This window comes from Vigna angularis, chromosome 4 (assembly GCF_016808095.1).
Source record: "Vigna angularis cultivar LongXiaoDou No.4 chromosome 4, ASM1680809v1, whole genome shotgun sequence".
Classification (NCBI taxonomy): Eukaryota; Viridiplantae; Streptophyta; class Magnoliopsida; order Fabales; family Fabaceae; genus Vigna; species Vigna angularis.
This window is the reverse complement of record NC_068973.1, coordinates 40,693,348-40,715,652: the sequence shown is the minus strand read 5'-3', so window position 1 is coordinate 40,715,652 and position 22,305 is coordinate 40,693,348. Positions and strand designations below refer to the sequence as shown.

General features: G+C 32.2%; 4 protein-coding genes across 5 annotated transcripts; all 4 read right to left on the bottom strand.

Annotated features, from left to right (window-relative positions):
- Positions 1-81: 81 nt before the first annotated feature.
- LOC108342805 (uncharacterized) lies at positions 82-3,085 on the bottom strand. The gene is made up of 6 exons (XM_017580616.2): positions 2,728-3,085; positions 2,207-2,341; positions 1,843-1,918; positions 1,495-1,589; positions 575-742; positions 82-486 (listed from the first exon to the last, which is right to left on the bottom strand). Exons 1-6 carry the CDS (start codon positions 2,990-2,992, stop codon positions 320-322), a joined length of 906 nt encoding a protein of 301 aa, XP_017436105.1. The 5' UTR covers positions 2,993-3,085; the 3' UTR covers positions 82-319.
- A 2,719-nt stretch (positions 3,086-5,804) lies between these two features.
- On the bottom strand, positions 5,805-8,214 carry LOC108342808 (rac-like GTP-binding protein RAC1). Of its 2 annotated transcripts, XM_017580619.2 has the most exons (8): positions 8,167-8,214; positions 7,846-8,039; positions 7,411-7,498; positions 7,211-7,320; positions 7,032-7,095; positions 6,456-6,520; positions 6,273-6,338; positions 5,805-6,186 (listed from the first exon to the last, which is right to left on the bottom strand). In XM_017580619.2, the coding sequence occupies exons 2-8, from the start codon at positions 7,942-7,944 to the stop codon at positions 6,085-6,087; spliced, it is 594 nt and encodes a 197-aa protein (XP_017436108.1). In that variant the 5' UTR covers positions 7,945-8,039; positions 8,167-8,214; the 3' UTR covers positions 5,805-6,084. The 2 variants fall into 2 exon arrangements, with proteins under 2 accessions (XP_017436108.1, XP_017436107.1); XM_017580618.2 differs by lacking the exon at positions 8,167-8,214 and having other exon boundaries at positions 7,846-8,155.
- A 3,401-nt stretch (positions 8,215-11,615) lies between these two features.
- On the bottom strand, positions 11,616-14,093 carry LOC108342806 (rac-like GTP-binding protein RAC1). Its single transcript, XM_017580617.2, has 7 exons — positions 13,837-14,093; positions 13,414-13,501; positions 13,207-13,316; positions 13,026-13,089; positions 12,258-12,322; positions 12,068-12,133; positions 11,616-11,984 (listed from the first exon to the last, which is right to left on the bottom strand). The coding sequence occupies exons 1-7, from the start codon at positions 13,933-13,935 to the stop codon at positions 11,883-11,885; spliced, it is 594 nt and encodes a 197-aa protein (XP_017436106.1). The 5' UTR covers positions 13,936-14,093; the 3' UTR covers positions 11,616-11,882.
- A 2,365-nt stretch (positions 14,094-16,458) lies between these two features.
- Positions 16,459-17,867, bottom strand: LOC108342136 (uncharacterized). Its single transcript, XM_017579851.2, has one exon. The coding sequence runs from the start codon at positions 17,438-17,440 to the stop codon at positions 16,847-16,849; it is 594 nt and encodes a 197-aa protein (XP_017435340.1). The 5' UTR covers positions 17,441-17,867; the 3' UTR covers positions 16,459-16,846.
- Positions 17,868-22,305: the final 4,438 nt, after the last annotated feature.

Genomic DNA, 22,305 nt, shown 5'->3' with positions numbered 1-22,305 from the left:
TCATGATACTTACTAACTAGGCTAAACTAGAAGAAAAAGGTCAATTTTTACAGTCCAATAATTGCATGATTAAACAAGATGAAGCAAAAAGAGATATTGTTGCGCTTGCCGCAGCGTCAAATAAACATTTATTGTATACATATACCCGGATTTACCAGAATAGCATGTGATCACACATCACTACACCCACAGGATGAATTATAAGTGTTTGTCGTGTTTACTAACACTCAACAAACTCAGTAAAATAAAACTAATTTCATTTCTTCGTATGGGATTGCTTAACCAATTCATTGACTGAAAACTTACTCCTCCAGTTTTTCTAGCTGTGCTCACTCACCCTAGAAGACTGTCCTACTGCACGATCCATTTCAGAAAACCATTTCCCAATCCTGGTGTGCTCTACCATATCTCTACCTGACTGGAGATGGCGGATGGGTCTCAGAACACCAAACACAGCAAGATCTGCTAAATTAGGATACAACCCACCTGCAAAAATCAAGAATATAAGAGCTTGTTGAGTCCTCGTGGTAACTTACATACCCAGCATGTTTTGGATCAAGTTATTTGAACATACCAAGAAATTTACGGCCGTTCAAAGCATCAACCCATTGTTCGGCAGCTCCATACAGTGCTGCTCGCTCATCGGTGATGTTGTGTTTCTTCTTCAATTTCTTTGACACAAAATACATAGCTGCAGCCCCACCATACTTTGCCACTAACCTCTCAGAAAAACTGAAATTTCCTGCATGTAGAAGGAAACAAAATTGTTTACATAGTATCACACAACAGACTTAGGGATTAAAAGAAATTGAGGTTAAATAGGAGAGAGTGAGAAGGAAAGTTAGCAAACAGTGAGGAGGTATAATTAAAATAATAAGGCTTGAAAGGTTTGATAAGCATTGGCTTACAAAAGGCATACACCTAGTGTATATTTTAACAGCAATTGAATTAAAGCTTCCCCTCCGTCCCTCCGTTGGTGTGCCTTAAATAAGTGTCACTATTCACAGCCATGCGGATACAATTTAACAAGGAATACTTAAATTTGAAGAAGAAAAATAGGTTGATGGATCAAGAGGTATGTTTACTGTCATGCATTAATAGGGTAAGTTAGTACCCATTTCATTTTACATATTTTATGGTCAATACAGATTAATCAAATAAGCATCAAGTAACTGAAAATAACAAAGATTTATCAGGATCCAATAATGATTTTCCTCCATATTCAGAAAATGACACCAAAAAATTGAGGTGAAATGAAATATGGTCAGTATTTGTCAACCATTTTTTTTTTAGAAATGAAATATGGCTCAAAGAGATGCGGAGAAGCACAATGTCGGCCATAAAAACATTATCAGCCTATAGTTCATCTGTTAGATGTAACCAACGATAAACAACACACTATCATGTTTGCTAATATGTAAAACTATCCTTTTCGTGTTTTGAAATAAATAAAATAATAGTTTATAACAGACAGACTTTTAGTCAAAATCTTACCTTGGGTGGTGATATAATCAAATGATTCAAGAGCTTCAGGAACATTTCGATATATATTTGGTGACAAGACATGCACCAAGTGATTATCCACCCACCTATATAACATGTCACAACATAATGTTCATATCTATGGAAGCAGTCGGTTATATATACAGGTACTTAATCTTGCATCAAATATTACAAAAAAAGACAACCAATAGCTACGATGCAATAAAACAGTACTCCTAAAAATGGGGCACCAGAGGTGTAACCTTGTGTTACCAAAGAACTAAGATAGCAATGCAACAATGTAGTAAAGAATAAAAAAATCTAGAATAAATAATCAGAGAAGGACGATAGCAAACATACTCTCGCCACTTCTTCTCTTCTTCAGCATTTAGATCATAATCTGGATGTATCCTCTTGATCAACTTATCAATTATGTCTGCCAAAAAAGGAAGGCGAGTTTAGTTACAACCACATTTGTTAACAGTTTCTGTTGTTGCAACATAAGGTATCTGAAACTTCTTTCTTTCTTTTACACTTAATTAACCTCTCTCACACCAAATTGACCGGTTGTAGAATGAAGTAATGTCCACAATAGTGAATTTACGCAATAGTTACGAGACTGGAGAGTCGAATTACTCGTCTCAACTACTGTTGGTTTTATTGGTTTTACTAAAATGCATAGAACACATAAACGAAAACATTAATAACAGAGTTTCTTAAGAACCTGAAGAATCAACCATCTGTTCACCGTCAACAGTGAGGATGGGCACTTTCTTGTAGTCGGACCATTTGATCTCCTTCTTGTTGATGGGATTCACCTCAACAACTTTGAACGGAATATCGTAATAGTCCAGAAACGCTGCAAAACCAAACCAATAAAATAGCAACTTATGTTCTGAAATTTTGAACCCTTGATAATTACAAGGTTGAAATGTTTTTAGTCTCAAAATCTAACTTACCATTAGAATTTGTCGATGTCTCATACATTTTTATTTCTAGCGTTTAAACTATTTAACCTTTTGATGCATCTCAAATGTCAAATAAAGCCATTTAACAGCCGAAAAAGAACTAATTCTGTTCCGGTTATTGAGTTAAAAACACTATATTGATTTATTTTTAAAATTTGAGGATTAAAATGTATTAAAATTTAAAAGAGATAAATTTTCTAATTTTGTGTTTAAGATTAAGGACTGAAAATCTAAGTAGAAAAAAAGGGAGAAATGGAGAATTAAAAGGGGAATTCACCTGCAACCTTATTGCAGAATGGACAGGCCTGGTACTGAAATAGGACAAGTTCTTTGGGGTTGAAGGCCTTGGTCTGGGCATCATAAGCCAGAGAAGTGGAAGAAGACGAAACGTATCTAAACCCATTCACAGAAGGATTGTTGCCTCTCACGGTGATCGTGCCATGGGGAACCGCTCGTTGAAGGGTGGCAGTAGCACTAGACACGGCGGTGAAATTGCTTCTAAGGGCTCTGCTTAGAAGCACTGCTCTGTTCAGCCCTCTCATCTTCCACCCAAATCACCGTCACAGACAGACAACTTCTTTTACAGCCCCGATATCATACAACTTCAGGGTTTAGGGTTTTAATTCTTCCAACAGCTACCATTAATTTTTAGAAAAATATTTTTTTAACAATATTTTGACCACTTACAAGTGATGATTTGTAGTTAATTCGTTTTAAATATTTTTTTAAAAATAAATTTAAATGACCAATAGAATAATGACATGCTCGACTTGTCAAAATGTTATTATAAAAAAATTGTTAACATGTCAAGTCTAATTTTTATACTATAATAACTGGAGTTTGTTTTTCGGGGTATACGTATACTCCCTCTCGTCTAATTTTATCTATCGTCACCGTTAATTATACTTTTTTTTAATGTATAGTTTATTAAAAGGGTTAAATATGTTTTTAGTCCTTTAAGTATCACACGATTTTAGATTTAGTTTCTACTCGAAATTTTGATGGCTTTTAGTCTTCATAGTTTTGAAACTATTATAAATAGTCCTTAATTTTGGATGGCGTTTACTTTTGTTTAAACGTGGCTAACGGCCAGCCTACGTCTGATGCCAGGTATGAGTTTATTCTCTGCCACGTTTTTTTTTCTTTTTATTCCAAATTTACACACAAGTCCCTAATTTCTTCAATGTTTACACTTTAGAAGGAACACTGTTAGGGTTCAGAAGGAACACCGCAATGAGGTCCAAGAAGGCGAAACCCAAATCAAAGGGACTCCAATGAAGAATTTTGAGGTTGAACAGAATAAGAGCAGTAATCCAGATCAACTCTATTTTGAGGTCCAATTTTGGGATTGAGAGCAGTAATCCAGATCAAGTTCGAACGGCTTTTGATCCTTCTCTGGAGAATAATTCAAGGCTATCAAACACAGATGTTTCTAATCCAGGTACTTTGCCTGAAGAAATTGCTCTTACTGGGTGTTTGAATCATCTAGAACAACCATCCACACATTCTGCTGAGGCTAATAATGGTGGCCAAATATGCTATGGTGACTTCAACTTTATGCAGACTATTCAAAAAGGTGGAATTCAGCAGTGTAGTAGTCATGGTGGTGCTGTGAATTTTGAGCTGCCGCCATTACCTGGTGAAGTGGAAGCGCCAGCGACATCTCCTTCAAATCGCACCGTCATCGTCAAGAGAGAAAACCAGAGCCACCAGATGGTGGTTTCATCTTCATCGGACCACCTCGTGCAAGCCAACGCGTCAACCTCCAAAAACCTGCAGGAATCAAACCAAGGAGCCAGAGACACAAAAAACCCATCACGAAGCCACTATCCCTATTCTCGCAAGTCATCAACCTCCAAACCTAAGAGAGATTTGCGTAGCAACTCGCCCCATCTAAGCAACCCTAATTTCAGTGTTCCTTCTGAAGTGTAAACATTGAAGAAGTTAGGGACTTGTGTGCAAATTTGGAATAAAAAAAATGGAAAACGTGACAGAGAATAAACTCATACCTGGCATCAGACGTGGGCTGGCCGTTAGCCACGTCAAACAAAAGTTAACGCCATCCAAAATTAAGGACTATTTATAATAGTTTCAAAACTATGAGGACTAAAAGCCATCAAAGTTTTGAGTAGGGATTAAATCCAAAATCGTGTGATACTTAAGGGACTAAAAACATATTTAACCCTTATTAAAATTATAAAATCATAATTACATTTATAACTCTTTAAGTAAAGATTGAGTCTCTTATTATTCTTACAGCAATCATAAAACATAGAGAGGAGTATAAAATAACTACTATTTAACAACAATTTGAACTATGGTTAGTTTCTCTTTCAACAAATTTATTGTAGAAATCTTAAAATTGTGTATTTATTACTCTATTTCAATTAGAAAATCTCTAATAATAATATTATTATGTGTTAAAAAATTGTATAGCTAAATAATTAATGTACTCCTTACTTCTCTTTTATTAAATTTAGTTTGATATCTTGTATTTTTAAGATTATGTTTTTAATTCTGTTCTTCAATTGTAAATAATAAAATAATAAAAGACAAGGGACAGAAAATAGTTGAAAAAGAAATCATTACAAATAGGAATGATAAAATGGGTTAATTCGATCTCTTTAAGCTAAACATGACATTGGCCCATCAAAAGTAGGTTTAGTCGGATTAATTCACCAATTAAAAATCGGTTAAACTTTATATCTCAGCTAACATATCGGTTAAACATTATATCTCAACTAACATATTAGTTCACCTATTTTTTGTCCGATTATCGAAAATATAATATCAAATAGAAACCAACTGAATTATTTTATTTTTTACATAAAAACAGGTGGATGGACTAATTTCAATATGAAAGAGCTATTGTTTTGAGTTGTTTCAAATTTTGGCCGAATTGTATTAGACTTCAACTGATATGGATCAAATATTGATTGGACTATATCAAACTTTAGTCAAATTATTCAATTCAAATTTTTCTAATGAGTTAACGAATTGGCCCAACTGACTCGTGGAGTTAGCATGTCAAAGTTTGACAAATCAAGTTAGTTTAAACTTTCAGATTGAAAATGTTATATCAACCCACCTCTTTTGGTTGGGTTGGTGTGAATAATTCATCATATTTTTATTTTAATTATAAAATATACAATCAACAAAAACAATGTTACACTTTCCCTAGGTTTAAAAATAAATTATATATGATAATTAAAATAAAAACTGAATTAATTAAATATATATTCTATAAAATATTAAAAATATGTGTAATACTTAGGTCTACTCTCCTCCCTCGTATATGTTTTGAATTCGACTCTTCTATTGTACAACTACTTTAAATTGCATATCAAGGCAACAAAAATCAAAATGAGAGTTAAATCCCAAGTACAAGCCTTAAACACCTTTTGTTTACAAAAAAACAAAAAATGACACAAGGAAATGGACAGTTATATAATTAAGTTAATTTCAGTTACAGAATATGAAATGATGGATGATCCAAACAGTGCAAGTTCAAACTGTACACGTCTTCCTGCTCGCTTCAGAAGGGGGACAAGGAACAAAATAATACAAATTGATGAGATGCAGCAGTAAGAGTTGGTCAGACAGTCACTGCCTAATATTAATTTCTGATTCTCGATCATAATATGGAGCAAGCTTTCTGAGCCTTCCTCTTCTTTTTCTTTTGCTTTGGTGGTTGGAGAACCACTTTGATGGCAGCGTCAAAGACAGCTTTCACATTCTGCCATCCCAAGAGTACATGACAATCTGTGTATTAAGACAGAAAAAATCGCTACAAAATATTTTAGCAAAAGATAGAAAGTTCACCTGTTGTGTTTTTGAACTACACTCAATGTAGGCTGGAGCACCAATCAGCTTTCTCAATTCTTCTCCCTTCAACCAAGTGAAAACAAATATCAACGGGGGATCAATCTTATTTCTGAATCAAGAACTCGTACCTCCCCCTCTATCAAAAGATGGGGGATTAGGAAAATTTGTTATATATCTTACCTGTGCTGTCGTGATTGGAACAGCGCCAGGGTGATCCATAAAAAAATGCTTATCATCCCGAAGATCTGCAGACAAATCATGCATTTTTAGTTGTCAAATCATTCCAACTCAAGATATGGATTGGCAAAAACTGTTAAAAGCACCATTCACCACACGTAGAAATTTAACTGTGAATTACTATCATAGCAAGAGGAGAAATTGCCACGTTTGTTATGTTCCATCAATAAAAAAGTTACATAAAAGTTTTATGAACACTGTACTGATTTCCTTTTCTTCACACAGAACAAATCAAATTAGAATTCACACAAAAAAAAACATTTCATACTCTAAGTCGTTACAAGAATAACGAAACTAAGAAGCAAATGTCACCAAAAAATCCAACAAATTAGAATATACATGATGTGATTGGGTAATAAATAAACTGATACGAGGCGTCCTTTGACGTTGAAAAAGGAAAACTAACAGAGCCTTTAATTAAATAAAGCTAAGCAGGAAGCTCTAACAGTAACATGATCACAGTGGTTAAACAATAGCCTATGCCAATCCATTCAACGAAGGGTGGAGTTAAATGCTTACCTAACTTGGTTCCGACGAGAATTATTGGAACACCAGGGGCGTAATGTCTTAGTTCAGGGATCCACTGACAGAAGAAATAAAAAGAACAACTTCATCGGTTATATTATAATAAGTGAACAAATTGATTTAAAGGGAAAGCATCTTAACCGAATTTTTCACATGAAAGAAAAGAAACAAACCTTCTTAGCAATATTTTCATAGCTAGCCTTGCTTATGAGAGAAAAGGCAAGTATAAAAACGTCAGCTCCTCGATAGCTCAAGGGTCTCAGTCTATTATAATCCTCCTGACCTAAATCAAACAATATGTTAAACCAAAAAAAATAAAAAATGCAGAAAACAACACTCAATTCTACATAAACTGAGTTAGTAGCCATGTTACCAGCAGTATCCCACAAACCCAGGTTTACGGTGCTTCCATCCACATCAACATTGGCACTGAAATTGTCAAACACGGTGGGCACGTAGTCCTGTCATCATGATATGAAAAACGGTGAAATCAGAAAGCCATAGCATAACTCATCGAAGAAGAAAACTAAAATCAATTGGAAAGGATAAACATCAAACAGAACAAAGACCATATGTTAATGAGAGTAACAGACAGTATTAAATAACTGCGAAGCACTCGATTGGTTTTTAAGGATGCTTAAAAATAACAATAACGATGACAGTATATTGAATCTCCATATCAGGAAAGTAGGTGACCAACTCAAACTCTACTTGGAAACTACAAATCCACCGCATATATCTCCAATTTGAACTTCAAATAGTTACAGTTCAGAGAGAGAGTGAAAGAGCAAAGTAGAAAGAAAGCAACCGTGGGGAAAGTGTTGCTGGTGTAGGAGATCAACATGCAGGTTTTGCCGACAGCACCGTCACCGACGGTGACGCACTTTATGAATCTGGATGCACTCATTTTCAGAGGAATGATGTACGCAGACAAGAATGTGTCTGAACTTGAAACACCGAAACCAAGGTCAGTGTAGCATGAACCCTAATCGTTATATGCAACTGCAAACACAAACGTAGAGGGAAAAGAGGGAAAATTATATTGAATTGAACTGAACTTTGCAGAATCAAATTCAAAAGAAATAAAGAAAAAAGAGAAGGGGGAAAATAAAAGGTTGTAAACACGGACTATAACTACTGCGATTGAGCCACACCACAGCACAAAAGACAATTTGGCAGTTAGTATTTGAAATCGATCATTATTACACTTTCATATTTAAGAAAAAAATCTCAAATTTGAAAAATCGATATTTCAAGGAAAATTGTGTTTTAAAAAGTTAAGATTTCAACGTACAATATGCATACTTTGCTTTCGTATAAACGAAATATGTGATAAGAAAGAAAAATACATGTTTTTAGATTTATTAATTAACTTAAAATTTGTATTTATTCATGAAATAATGTGTTTTTTCTATTGAAAAGTTATAATTAGAAGTAGGAAATTGTGTAATAAATTGTACAAGAATTTATACATGAGTGCTCAGCACACCAGCACAACTCGCTGAGCGGACAATTAAAGATATGCTGCAGTTGAATATTTGCTTAGCGCATAAAGAGTTGTGGGCTTAGCGAATTAGTTATTTTTTCAATTGGCTTTTAAAGTGCGAAATAGACAGAAAGAACGAGAGAAGTTCCGGACACAGGAAAGAAACAAAAACATATGAGGAACTTCAGGAGACTACTTCGAGTTATTAAGACACCATTATCGCAAGAGATTGCGTCAAATGTGTACGTTCTATATGATTATGAGTAGTTAAATTTTTCTTTTCGTTGGAATTTGATGTAATGAACTCACTCTGATGTAATTTTCATGTTCAATATATCGTTATTCGTTTATATGCTCTTTCTTGAATTTACTATATGGAAATATAATGTTATTTGAATGTTTCTAATTAATGGAAAGTAACTTTGAACATGGATATAGATAGAGCACCTAAGTGATTTGGGATCTAGGGATAGACTCAATAACTTGGTCATTCTTAACATCGGACTTAATACAATTGTATGTTAAATTGACTAAGGGATTAACATTTTGATATATAAATTTAGAACTAGTTGCTAAGGGATTAGGACTAGTATGGTTTGATGTGAATGTTTGAATGAAATAATGATATATTTTACAGAACCCAATTCCAACAAAGTTTCTTTTAAATATAATTTCTTGCACACCAACTGTTTGATAAAATACCAAAAAAAAGTTTCTTTTGTGTTGTTTTGTGCATTTTGATATCTAATTGAGTTATAAAAGAAAGATTTATCATGTGTTGCACAAATCTTTTGGGAAAACAATACTCTAAACTTTCTCTATATTACTTGTAACGATTTGGTATACTTGTCAAAAAGTTAACAAGTAAAGTTAACAATATGAACCATAACAATAATGTAAGAATTTTAACATATCAAATATTACATTTCAATCGACATTAGATGAAGCAACCTCTTATAAGCAAAAGTGGTATTTGCAAATTATTTTTGTGTTTTTTAATGAAATAAGAAGAATATAGGCTCGCCCACTATTATGCTTCCCCCTTCTATTTTTCAAAAGCTGGTATAAAGAAAGTCATAAAGGAACAGTCTAGAAATATAAAGAAATATAAAAGCACAAAGAAAAAGTGTAACTTTCCGTCTTGTATTATTTCTCTTGAATTAGAAGGTTAAAAACGCAGAGAAATTTGAATTTAAAGATTTGTGGTTTATGATTTCTTAATATTTTATTTTAAGTTTCATAAGTAATTTCATTTATATAAAAACTGCATATATTCAAGCCGAACTAAATATTTAAAAAAAGAATTTACTCCACTGAAAGTTTAATTATAATTTATTATTATACTTTTTTTTTGTTACGGTAAAAGAATGGCAACAAATGGAATACATATGTAGGTAAGCATTCATTGTATTAAGGTAAAAGCCATAAACCTCCAATACTGTATTAAGAAAAGAAATTTCTCAATCTGTAGTTGATTTTGGGAGTAAAAAACACGATTGATAGACAAAAACATATTTTAGAGTATAAGGATGTTTGAAGTTGTTTAACTCTCTCCGTCTGTTTTCGTCAATTCTTGGACATTTGGTTGTACCAAAAACATGTTTGCATTTCCTTTTGATTTGGAAGTTTCTTGAGCAGAAACTCTGCTTAGGGATCTGCTTCTAGCGATGGTATAGGACAGAAGAAAACCCAACCTTCTCTGACTTATTCTGTCCTCTGTGAACAATGTTTTGCTGTAGTTGGTTAAGCAATTGTGGGTGATGTTGTGAGATAAGGTCCTATGATACCAAGAAAATTATTTCAACTTGTTCTACATAATGTGATTATGCTCCTGTTTTTTAGTGTACAGCTTCTAGATATTCTTTGCTAAACAATAGTGAAATATATTACTTTTTCTGGATTTTGTTAAGGCTGAAGATTCCCGTAATTGCTCTGATATGCATCCATGACAAAAAAATCAGAATACAATTCCACCCTTTTATGGTAAATATAATTATATCACGTCTCGTCATATTTATTTCAGAGTGTAACTATGGATGATACTGCAGTGGTCCTCCTGTAGGTTCACATTATTTTAATGGCGTCCAATGAGTTATTAAAGATGAAATTTTAATTTTAATTGGACGTCATTAAAAACCAAATAAATTTCTCTGCTGAATTGTTGTCAGAGAAATACATGGTTACATAAACTTTCTATCCACTTGCACGAAAAGTGACGTATTGGAGAAGGAAAATGAGATATTTGTATTCCCAAAGCAAGAATACAGCTACATCAAATTAATTACAAGGCTTTGCTGGGGTGTCTTTGTGTGAAAAATAAATGTTTATTTTATATTGTATAATTTAAAATAACAAAAATACTCCACTCAACTACCCTTTCAATCCATCAAATTTAAAATAAGTTTCTTTTTACCTTTCAAACTCAACTACTTTTGCAATCCGTGTAATTTTTAAAAGATCATGTTAATCTTTATATATATATATATATATATATATATATATATATATATATATATGTGTGTGTGTGTGTTATATCAAAACTTATACAATTCCAAAGAGAAAAATAGGTTAGTATGCCATTATGCCTTATTTTAATTCTTTTAGTGTAATATACTATTTGTATTGGAAAAGGAGGGGCTTACGTTGAATATCCATCATGTTCCAAGAAACCCCCTATTTTATGACGAGTCTTTGAGCTAAGAAAATAAGTTAAAGCTTAGTTTGAATTTGAAACCAGATCCACTATAGTTGACTAGTAACCTCTACCCCTTTATTCGAATACAAAATGAAGAAATTTCAACAGTTAAGATCTGTGCGGTTAAAAAAGTCACGCCAGGCTCTGGATCCACATATGCAATAACACGTAGAACAGTGTAAATATTTAAATGGAACATCCCATGGTCCAAAATGGAATTTTATCCTTCAATCAGAACCACATCCATAATTGTTAAAACGTAAAATGTGCGACAACTGTCCAAACCATTAAATAAATCCAAATAAGACACCACAAAGGCCTTATGAATATGACCGCATTCACAAAGCAAGCAGTATTTTAGAAGGCTACTAACATACAATAATAGTAATAACAGTAGTAGAAGGAAATAGGTCGGCACTGAGTTATGTAATTGAGCTAGTTGTAATTACAGAGTATGAAACGAGACAAGCCAGTAATCATGTGATTATAAAGGCCTAAGAAGTCAGTCCAAACTATACACAGCTTCCTGATCTCAGCTACATAGGATAGGGATCAAAACAAGACAAACCAATGAGAGGCAGCACCAGAGGTTGGCCGAATAGTCACTACCACCTACTCATTTCTGATTCTTAACCACAATGTTCAGCAAGCCTCTGATTCTTAATCACAATATTGAGCAAGACTTCTGCGCTTTTCTCTTTTTTTTCTTTTGCTTTGGTGGTTGAAGAACCACTTTGATGGCAGCGTCAAACACGGCTTTCACATTCTGGTATTAAGGGTACATTAGCACTCGTGATATACACAACATGAAAACAAAAAATCACTGCATGTGTTAAGTGACAACCGCACCTGCTGCGTTTTTGAACTACACTCGATGTAGGCAGGAGCACCAATTAGTTTTCTTAATTCTTCTCCCTTCAACCAAATTCACAACAAATATCAAAGTCAAGATCCATGTAACTTCTGAATGAAGAACTCGTAACTTCCCCTCTAGCAAGAGAAAGGGGGAGGGGCTAAGAAAATTTATGGTACTTTGTACCTGTGCTGTAGTTATTGGCACTGCACCAGGGTGGTCCATGAAAAATTGCTTATCTTCCCGAAGATCTGCAGACAAGATTATGGGTTTACACTTAATAAACCATTCAACATTGGAGGTGTTGAATTTGCCGAAAACTGTTTTTAAGCAGTATTGACCATAGAAAAAGAATTGATAGTGAACTAAGTCCTGGTGAAGAAAAAAAATTGCTACTTTTGTTATGCACAATCTAGATATAAGTCTTGTGAACTATGTGTCCTGCATCTATTTTCTTCTCACAAAAACAAATTCTAGGATTTTCTCAACTCCATAACATTGATTCAAACTCAATAGTTCTTTCCTTTTCATTTCAGTAACAAGCGCTCAGCATTGAGAAATGAGAACATGTTATTTTTGGTAGACACTTTATACCAACTTCTGAAAGCATTATACACCAGGGCATTAATAATCCCTTAGCTAAAAGAAATAATAACTACTTATGAAAATGAGAAAAGCAATGTGTCTAAGACGCTGTTTAAACCATTTTACGCTCTAGGTTGGTGTGTGCATGAAAGAAATTAAGAACCATATGACCTTGTAGAAAAACAAAAATGAAAAAAATAGAATAGCTTTGATAGGATAAGAAAGTAAACTGATGTGAAGAACTGGGTTTTGAAGTCAAGAAAACCCTTTCAGTATCCAAAGTTCAGCAGGTAGCTCTAACAGAATCGTCTGCATTGGTTGTTAACCTAGGACCATATGATTGAACGAAGGAAAGGAGTGAACACTTACCTAACTTCGTTCCAACGAGAATTATTGGAACACCGGGAGCGTAGTGCCTTAGTTCAGGAATCCACTGAGAAGAAATAAAAGAGAACAGCAACCTCATCAGTTATATCATACTAAGTGAAGAAATCGATTCAAATGGTGACCGTCCTAATTGAATTGTGCACATAAAAGTAAAGAAATAAACCTTCTTGGCAATGTTCTCATAGCTAGCCTTGCTTATGAGAGAAAAAGCAAGTATAAAAACATCAGCTCCTCGATAGCTCAAGGGTCTTAGTCTATTATAATCCTCCTGACCTGTAAATCAAAAAATATGTTAACCACAACAAACAAACAATATGCTAAAAAAGAAAAATACCCAATTCAATATAAACTGAATCGGTTGCCATGTTACCAGCAGTATCCCACAATCCCAGGTTTACTGTGCTTCCATCCACAACAACATTAGCACTGAAATTGTCAAAAACGGTAGGCACGTAGTCCTGTAATCATAATACGACAAACGGTGAAACCGGAATGCATTACATAACTCATTGAAGAAGAAAACCAAAATCAATAGATTAAGCACTAAAGAGAACAAAGAGCATCTGTTAGTAAGAGTAATATCGAAACACTCGATTGGTTAATGAAGAATGCTTCAAAATAAAAATAACGACGACAGTGTAGTGAATCTCCATATTAGGAAAGTGGGAAACCAAGTCAAAGTCCACCTGGAAACTTCAAATAATTCCACCGCATATATCTGTAATTTCAACAGCAAAAGAGCTACAATTGAGAAGGGGAAAATGTAAAAGGGCAAAGAAAGAAAGAAAGAAACCGTGGGAAAAGTGTTGCTGGTGTAGGAAATTAACAAGCAGGTTTTGCCGACAGCGCCGTCTCCGACGGTGACGCACTTTATGAACCTGGACGCACTCATTTTCAGATCAAGGATCTGCACAAACAACAATGGCTCCAACGAACTTGAAACCCCTAACGAGTTGTTGCAGGTGCAGAGAGAGAGAGGAAATGAAATGAAATTGAAATGAAATTCAAAAGAAAGGCTGACTATGACTGACCCAGAGACAACCTTTTGCCAGCTATCTATAATTCATGTGACCATTAGGTCCTCCTTCTCTTCATACCCTACTATTTGCCAAATAATAATTCCTCACCCCTACACTTAATTAATAAAATAATTTAACCATATAACCACACACCAATGTTTTATTTATTCAATCAATGTATTACTTGGATTAAAAATAATAATTTAATATTATTCAATTAAAAGTTAAAAAATTACTTTGTTCTCTATTCTGAAAATAGGTAAGCGGAGAGTTTTTCACTGCTCCTTAGAATCTTCAGAAACAGAAACTTTGCACTGAATGTGTAAATTATTAATTACACTGTAAAAATGTTCTTAATTATAAATTATTAGTTTAAAGCCTTTGATACTTTAACAATAAATCTGATAGCGATTATAATCTTATCTACGACGAATCTCGTATATTTTATTTCCAATATCCTTTGTTTATTTTAAAATGTCAAAGTAAAATTTCAAATCAACAAAAGGCACAAACGTAAGGTTAGTGGACACACCTCATTCATTACAAAAGAAAAAACATTATTGGACAGGCGAATGATTGTCTGGATTTCTCGTCGTTTATTCATAATTTAAATTTTAAAGTTACTCTCTCGTTTTTTTATTATTATTCTCACGCGTCAAAACTAGTTTTTAATTGATAAAAGAGTTTTACTCATCTCTGATTAATAATTAAGAACGAGATTAACTTTTAACAACCTTCGTCTCTGAATCAAACACGGTTGCCATTTTTGTTTTCTTCCTCTCTTCAAAACTCAACTGAGGGAAAATGGAATACCTTTTATCTTCGTCTTCTAACTAAAAAGTGCATTCAGATAAGATCGGTAGTTTCCTAGTCTCAATTCCTAATTACTAAAAACACGTATGCTATTATATATATATATATATATATATATATATATATATATATATATATATATATATATATATATATTATTATATTATCTTTTACTAAAACAAAGTTTTGCATGTACTTTTTCAGGGGTTGATTCCATTAATCTTATAGTGAATTTCGGTGCATTTATTGTTACTAATTTGTCATGAAACTAGGATAAATGAGTAAATTTCATATACCAAGTTGGTGCACAACCACCACAAAAACACACCCCGATGTTGAGAGAAGAAACATCACATGCATGCAACAATAATATTGAAAAGTGTGCTTTTTTATCACCCTAATTACTTGGTATATCTGTCGGTAAAATGCTTAAATTGTGTTAAAAATATGGAAAAACCCATGGTTATTTATTCATTTTGATATTAATGTAATTTTCTTTTATGCGTTTCTTATGCTTTTAAGGTGAGATTCTCTCCATTTTATATTTTGAAACTATCTTTTAAGTTGAGTTAACTTTTCACTGCAAGAAAACCTAGGGACATCACAACATATTTTTCCATCTTCAATATGGCCGGATCACGACTACATCATTTTTTTAGTCATGTAATTCCATAAAACTTAAATCTCAACTATTAATCAACATTAGTGGTATGTAAATTATCATTTTTAACTAAATTCAAAAGAAGAATTGAAATTCAAATATTATCATAATAATTTTATACAAAATAAATTTTTAAGTAATATGGTTGTGTATCTGCAATTTAGTTTTAAAACAAAACAAAATATATAATTATAATATTAGTAGTTAAATATTCATACTTATATATTTTTTAGCAATGTATATTACATGAAATTTGATGCATACAAATAACTTTAGATTAATACAACGTTTTTAAACATGGTCTGGGTAAATAAAAAAATATAATCTAACTGTGTTTTTTATATGTGAAGGGAGTTACTCTTCATTTTTGTAATTTAAAACAACCTCAAGAGAAAAATAATATAAAGAAAAGCATAACACACAAATTTTGAATAACACTGGAACCATAGGAGGTGCACCTACTTGATTAAATCTGGAGTGAGTACTTATAAATTCTTTTTCTCTAAAGTGTTCTAAAACAAGTATTAAATTTATTATAATTTTTTATTTAAAATTTTATTTAAAATTTTATTTAAAACTTCTTCCAACTTAAAATTAATCATCAATGTAAAATTTTCTTAACATTTATGTAAAATTAGGCTAATTAATAATTTGACAAAATTTCAGACGTATTAAAACAAGCAAAGAGTGTCGTCTTTTGATTGTAAATAATTTTTTTCTAAAATTATTAAATCATACACGGAAAATTCTTACCCTTCCCAGATCTCTCACCACCTTACATTTAATCAAGTCAACCTTTCTATGATTTTATATATTCTCTCAACTCCCTAACGCTGCTAGCTAATACAAAGCCTAATCTAACTGTTTAACAAGAAGATTACACGTTAATTAGAAGAAAAAAGATGCAGAGAGAAATTAGATAGATAATAACAAGGATAATAATAACCTGATAATTTAAACACATATGAAACGGACTTTTTAGCCCAAACGGATGGTACATACAAAAGTTCACATCCAAAGAACTACCAATCATCATTATGTGCATCCCATTCAAAAAACCATAGGCGGTGCACAACTTCAACTAACACCACACGACAAAACAAAACAAAGCATATTCACCAACACCCCCGCATCAGCAATTTACCCTCGCCGATGTTTTTATTTACACATAATAACACTGTAGAAAGATAATAGTAGGTGCAAGCATCGAGTAACGTGACCCAACACACCAAGCATATTCGATCATGTTACACACGATCGACCACGAAACCGGGAGAGAGGTAGAGAGACAGAAAGAGAGGGTTACAACGTCACCGGAGGCGTAGAAGTCGCCGGAGATTGTTGGTTGCTCCGTCGTCAACGCCACTACCGGCAGCGGCTTCCGCTTTGCAACCGAGTTTCGATCTGAGAGAAAAGTTGGGTAACGGCAAACTACTGGGCGGCGGAGCCAAATTAAAAACGGCGGCCGAGACGACGTCGTTGACGTTTCCCATCCCCGGGACCAGTCTGGGAAGGTCCTTGGGATCCGGACCCCAGGGGTTTTGAGAGGCCACAATAAGAAACTGCGTGCCCGATCTCTTCTTCGCTTCCTCTCGCTTCGTTGGCTTCGATTTCTTCGGTGTCAGAGACTTGTCTCTGCTTCGAATGCCTCCGGAAGCGTGAGGAAGAGGAAGCAGAGGTGGTTGTTGTTGCGCGTGGCGGTGGTGATTGAAGATAGAAGAAGCGGAGAGCGGTTGAGAGTAGGAGAATGACATGGCGCGTGAAGGAGGAGGGTTCAAGAGACCTGCATAGGCGTCAAAATTCTCAGAGCGTTTATAAGAATTGAAATTACCTCCTCCTTTTTTCTTCGGGGTTTTGATTCTGGTATTCTTGTTGGGAGGCTGAGGCGTCAGAACGGCGTCCATTCAGATTTAACGGATCAAACAAAACGACACCGAATTCGGATCAAACAGTTAATAAAGAAAAGAAAAGAAGCTAAACAGGCGTTGATCTTCTTCAAAACAAACCGATCAGTGGCCTTTGAATTAGTTTACTAGAACTTGATCTCTTAAAATCATATCAGAGGAAGAACTTTATGATATAGTTATCATAGACCATAAAACATATGAACATAATAGGAGTAGAGACCCTGGCTTTGAGAAGAGATGGGTCTGAGCCACTAAACGATTATAAACACGCTCCTATGCCTTTAATATATGGCAACAGCAACTGCTCAAAGTTTTTTTTTTTTTAGTGAACGTTGGTGATAGGATATTTGTAATTATTTTAATAATTGTTATTTTGTTTGGTGACGATTTCTCTTATATTAGTGAGAACCGTTGCGGTAATCGAATACAGTGGAATGGTTTGAAGGGCGGCAACCGCCGGGGCGTTGAGGACCGTTGGATGCTGTCTTTGTAAATATATATATCCGTTGGGTGAAGAAAGCGATGTCGATAACTTCATCGGGGTCCTCCAAAAGGGAGAAATCCTAGCCATACACGTGGCTAATATGGTGGGCCTGCCTTTTTGATATTTGTTTATTGCCCCGTGACCTCATGTGCCGGGAATAACTCTGTGCTTCCCATTCTCTTCTTTAAAAAAAAAAAAAAAACTGCGGGACTTTGAGTTGGCTATCGCTATCTTATTATATATATATATTATTAAATATGAAAATTTTAGTTCTGATTATTGTGAGATATTTTGGCTTTTAGATCTCTAATATTTTAAAATTGTCTCCTTTGAATCTTTACAATTAAATTTATAAACAAACATGTTTTGTATGTAAATTCCTAGCAAGGGTTTTGGTAGTCTAATAATTGGAAAAAATCGGTAAAATCACGTTGTATGAACAGTAATTCAGCGCATATATCTTCGTTTTGCGATGATGCAAATCTCTGCATGAATAGTAAATTTGTTCATTCATTTCCTTTCAAAACTATTGAAACAAACATCTTGCTCGTTTCTACACACACAGTAAACAGATAACGCTATGTGTGTCGAAGTTTTATTGAATAAAATAAAGCATTAATTAATTACATTAATTAAAAATAAATAAAAGAAACTGGAAAAACTTAAGGCGTCTAAACATCGCAAATCATTTTGGGACCCAACGGCAGCACAACAACAACATCATCACTGTTCCTCTTTTATGTTACATTATATCTAAAAATATGTTATAATTCGTGTCAGCCATGCTATGTGGAGACAAAGCTTTAGAAAACAGATTGCATGTCAAACCTTAACAATTTGTTTTGAACACCTCTTGCAATTCAATTGGCCCAGAGCAATAATCCAATATCTTTGAAAATTTCAGCTACCTTGATCCTTAATAATTTCCGAAGGCAACTTCAAAAACCTACAACTCCTAGTAAATGGATTTAAACTTAACTCTAACCATGATTCTGATATCATAAATGTGTTTAAACTAAAGTCAATCTCACAAAACCGACTTGTAAAGTGAGGTTTATACTTCATATAAATTATCTTTATCTCTAGTCGAGGTAAGACTTCCAACACTCCAACCTTTAATTATAATATTATAATCTATAATCTATAAATTCCTATTTAGGCCTAGACATCTCAATTGATATGATTAAAGTCTTTAACTTAAAACAACTCTTGCAGTTTTAAACCACGAGTAAAATGCATAAATGTCACTTAAAATTAAAATACAAAAAATAATATATTGTATTTAAATTTTTTATTCAAAATTATATTTATGTTTTGATATGCAACAGCCAAATTTATTTCTTAATGAAATAAGAACTACATAGACAATACAAGCCTCTATAAGCATGTGTTGTGAAATACTCGTACATATTTTCGCTTATTCTTTAATTAAAATGATGTCTTTTCTAAAATAAAAAATATACCGCTTTTATTGCTACATACCACCTTTATGATTACAAAGTATGTTGATATTTTTATTGTATAATGGGACTCTTATATAATTTACATCTATGAACCTGTTTTCTGTACTAATAAGATTATAGTTCGACTGCGTACTCTTTAAAGTTTAATAAATTAGGCAAGTTAATAAACATAATATAAAATGGAACAATAATAGTTACAAAAATTGTGAAGACAATGGTAATTAAACATGTTATAGTTGAACCATCAAAAGTAGCAGATCATTCTGGTGGCTGAGGGGTCTTCACTCCCCTTTTTATATATATATATAAATTAATATATAATTAAAATTTTAATAAATGTAATATATTTGACATTTTAAAGTTTGTTATATATATCTATATAATGATTTTGATATCGTAAAAAATATTTGTTGAACATCTGTCTGATATGACTAATAAACTTTGTTCTTTAAAAGTTACCATATTATCTTTAGTATTTACGTTATGGTATAGATTATAAAAAGTTATTCTGTATTATAACAAAATACGTAGGTTTGAAGCCTTGATTAAATTTTAAAATAACTCATTATCCCCTTTAGTTTTCACTCACTAAATAAAATGTAAATATAAGTTGTTTGATTAGTGCAGAGAATAATTTGGTGGAAGTGGGTAGCAAAAGAATGACGTGAGTTCACCGACCAATGATTAGATTTTCCAAGTCTAGCAAACAGCCACAGCAAAGACTCAAATTGATTTTTCTTAATATTTACTGCAATTTATTAAAAGTGGACCATGGCAATTTGATGGACAAAATATTCATACGTGTGTGTGAATATTTGTATGAATAATTAGTATTTTCAAAAATTTATTATTCACATGAATATTTTAATATTTATTTATAAATAGGTTAAATATAAGTATTATATTATTTGTATTTATTGATATTTATTATCTAAAAAAATAAAATAAAAGTTTAATTTATGTTTTATTAAATTTAAATAAACTTTTTATTTATGTTATATTTTATATTTTGTTTTGTAATTTTATTTTAAAAATCTATAAAATATTTTTTTAAATATTAACGAGTTTTAAAATATTCGTGAGAAATTTTTAAACGAATATTTAACCACTAAGAAAGTGGTAACATGTATTTTTTTTTTTCAGATTGAATATCATACGTTATTCATACCCATTCTATAAATAAGAGCCAATTAGTCACTACTTTCATTTATAAATTATTTGGGATAAAGTTTTTTTGTTTAACCTGAATTAGATCTAAGGAGAGAAAAAAGTCACTTAAAAAGAGGAAAAACAGGTCAATGAAAAACGTGTGACTGTTTCTTGAAATAGAAACAATGATATTATACATAATTTTAATAAAAGACTAACTTCTTTATAATGAACAGTCTTGATTTTCTTCTTGGTCGGTTACTTGACTCTTGGCATCGTTGTCACCCGATATGCACTTTGAATTTAGGTTAAACCATTCAATCACAACACAATAATATACAGTGTTTACGATGTTCTATATATTTTATTTTAATTTTCTGAAAATAGCTTTCCAGTTAATAGAAAAATACTAGTTCTTCTTTCATGACCTAACATTTTTTTAAGACAAGTTGAATGTATTTCAACCGAAAATTTATTCGAATTTAAGCTATAACAATTATTATAGAAGGAAAAGAAAAAGATTCAAAAGTTTGTTGTTACTTTCTTTAGTTAAATAGATTTCGGAAAGAGTGATTGAATAAATTTGAAGATAAATTTTTTATTGCTTATTTGAGTGAATTTGGAGGTAAGTGAGAGTGAATTTAGAAGTAAATTTTTTTAATCTGTTACATCTATCAAATTCTACACTAATTCTCACAAATTTTACTTCTAAATTCACTCTCACTTACCTCCAAATCCATTCAAATAAACAACAAAAAATTTACCTTCAAATTCTCTCAAATCTATTCAATTACTGTTCCCCGAATTCATTTAAGTGAACAAAGCCTTAATGATCAAGTATCTCTCATTTAGCTCGTTTGATGAGATAATTAAAAATTAAAAAGTCAAAATCATGTTTATTTTAAAAATAATATTCAAAAACCTTAAACCCATAACTAAAAGGATTGATGGAAATATATTTAAATAGTAATATTCATTTTACATATTTAATCAAGATTAAAATAACAATCTTAATGTAGCCAGTTTTATTTTAACATTATTACCTGAATAAAAGTTACAATTTATTTTGTTACGAGAAAAGTTTGTCTTTTTCTTCCTCCCGTATCCCCTTCATTTCATGGAGTAGGGGTGTAATTCATTCAAGCAAGACCTTCATTTTTCCTACAATTCCAGACAGAGTTTATTTTACATTTAAAAAAATATAATTTTAATTCTGTAATTTAAAATATATTTTTTATTTTACATGTTGAATTGTACAGATATTTTTATTTTATGTCTTGGATTATATAATTTGAAATAAAATTTGTATTATAAATTATATAATTCTATTCGTAAAGTAAAAAACATAATTTAAATTATATGATATAAAAAATTATATTTTAGATTATATAAAATAAAATATATTTTATATTCAAATTATACTATTTGAAATATAACATATTTTGAAATACAAAATTTATATTTTTTTTGTCTCAAACTTTTTTTTTATAAATTTTGTGGTAAATTTTTAATTAAAGTTGGTTTAATTATTATTTAAACGTGAGTAATTTTGTTTTGACTTTGAATAAAACAGATTTTGGATTGATCTACTTTGATTACTGTGAATGGGCTTATTTTGATATGAAGTAAAACAATTTTATGATTGGTCTACTATGCTCTTATTTAAACAATATGATCTAATAAACTATCAGTTCGGTCCTTAAATAACTATTTGATCTTAATAATTTGTTTTTTATGGACGATTAACCATCTAAGTTGTAACTAAC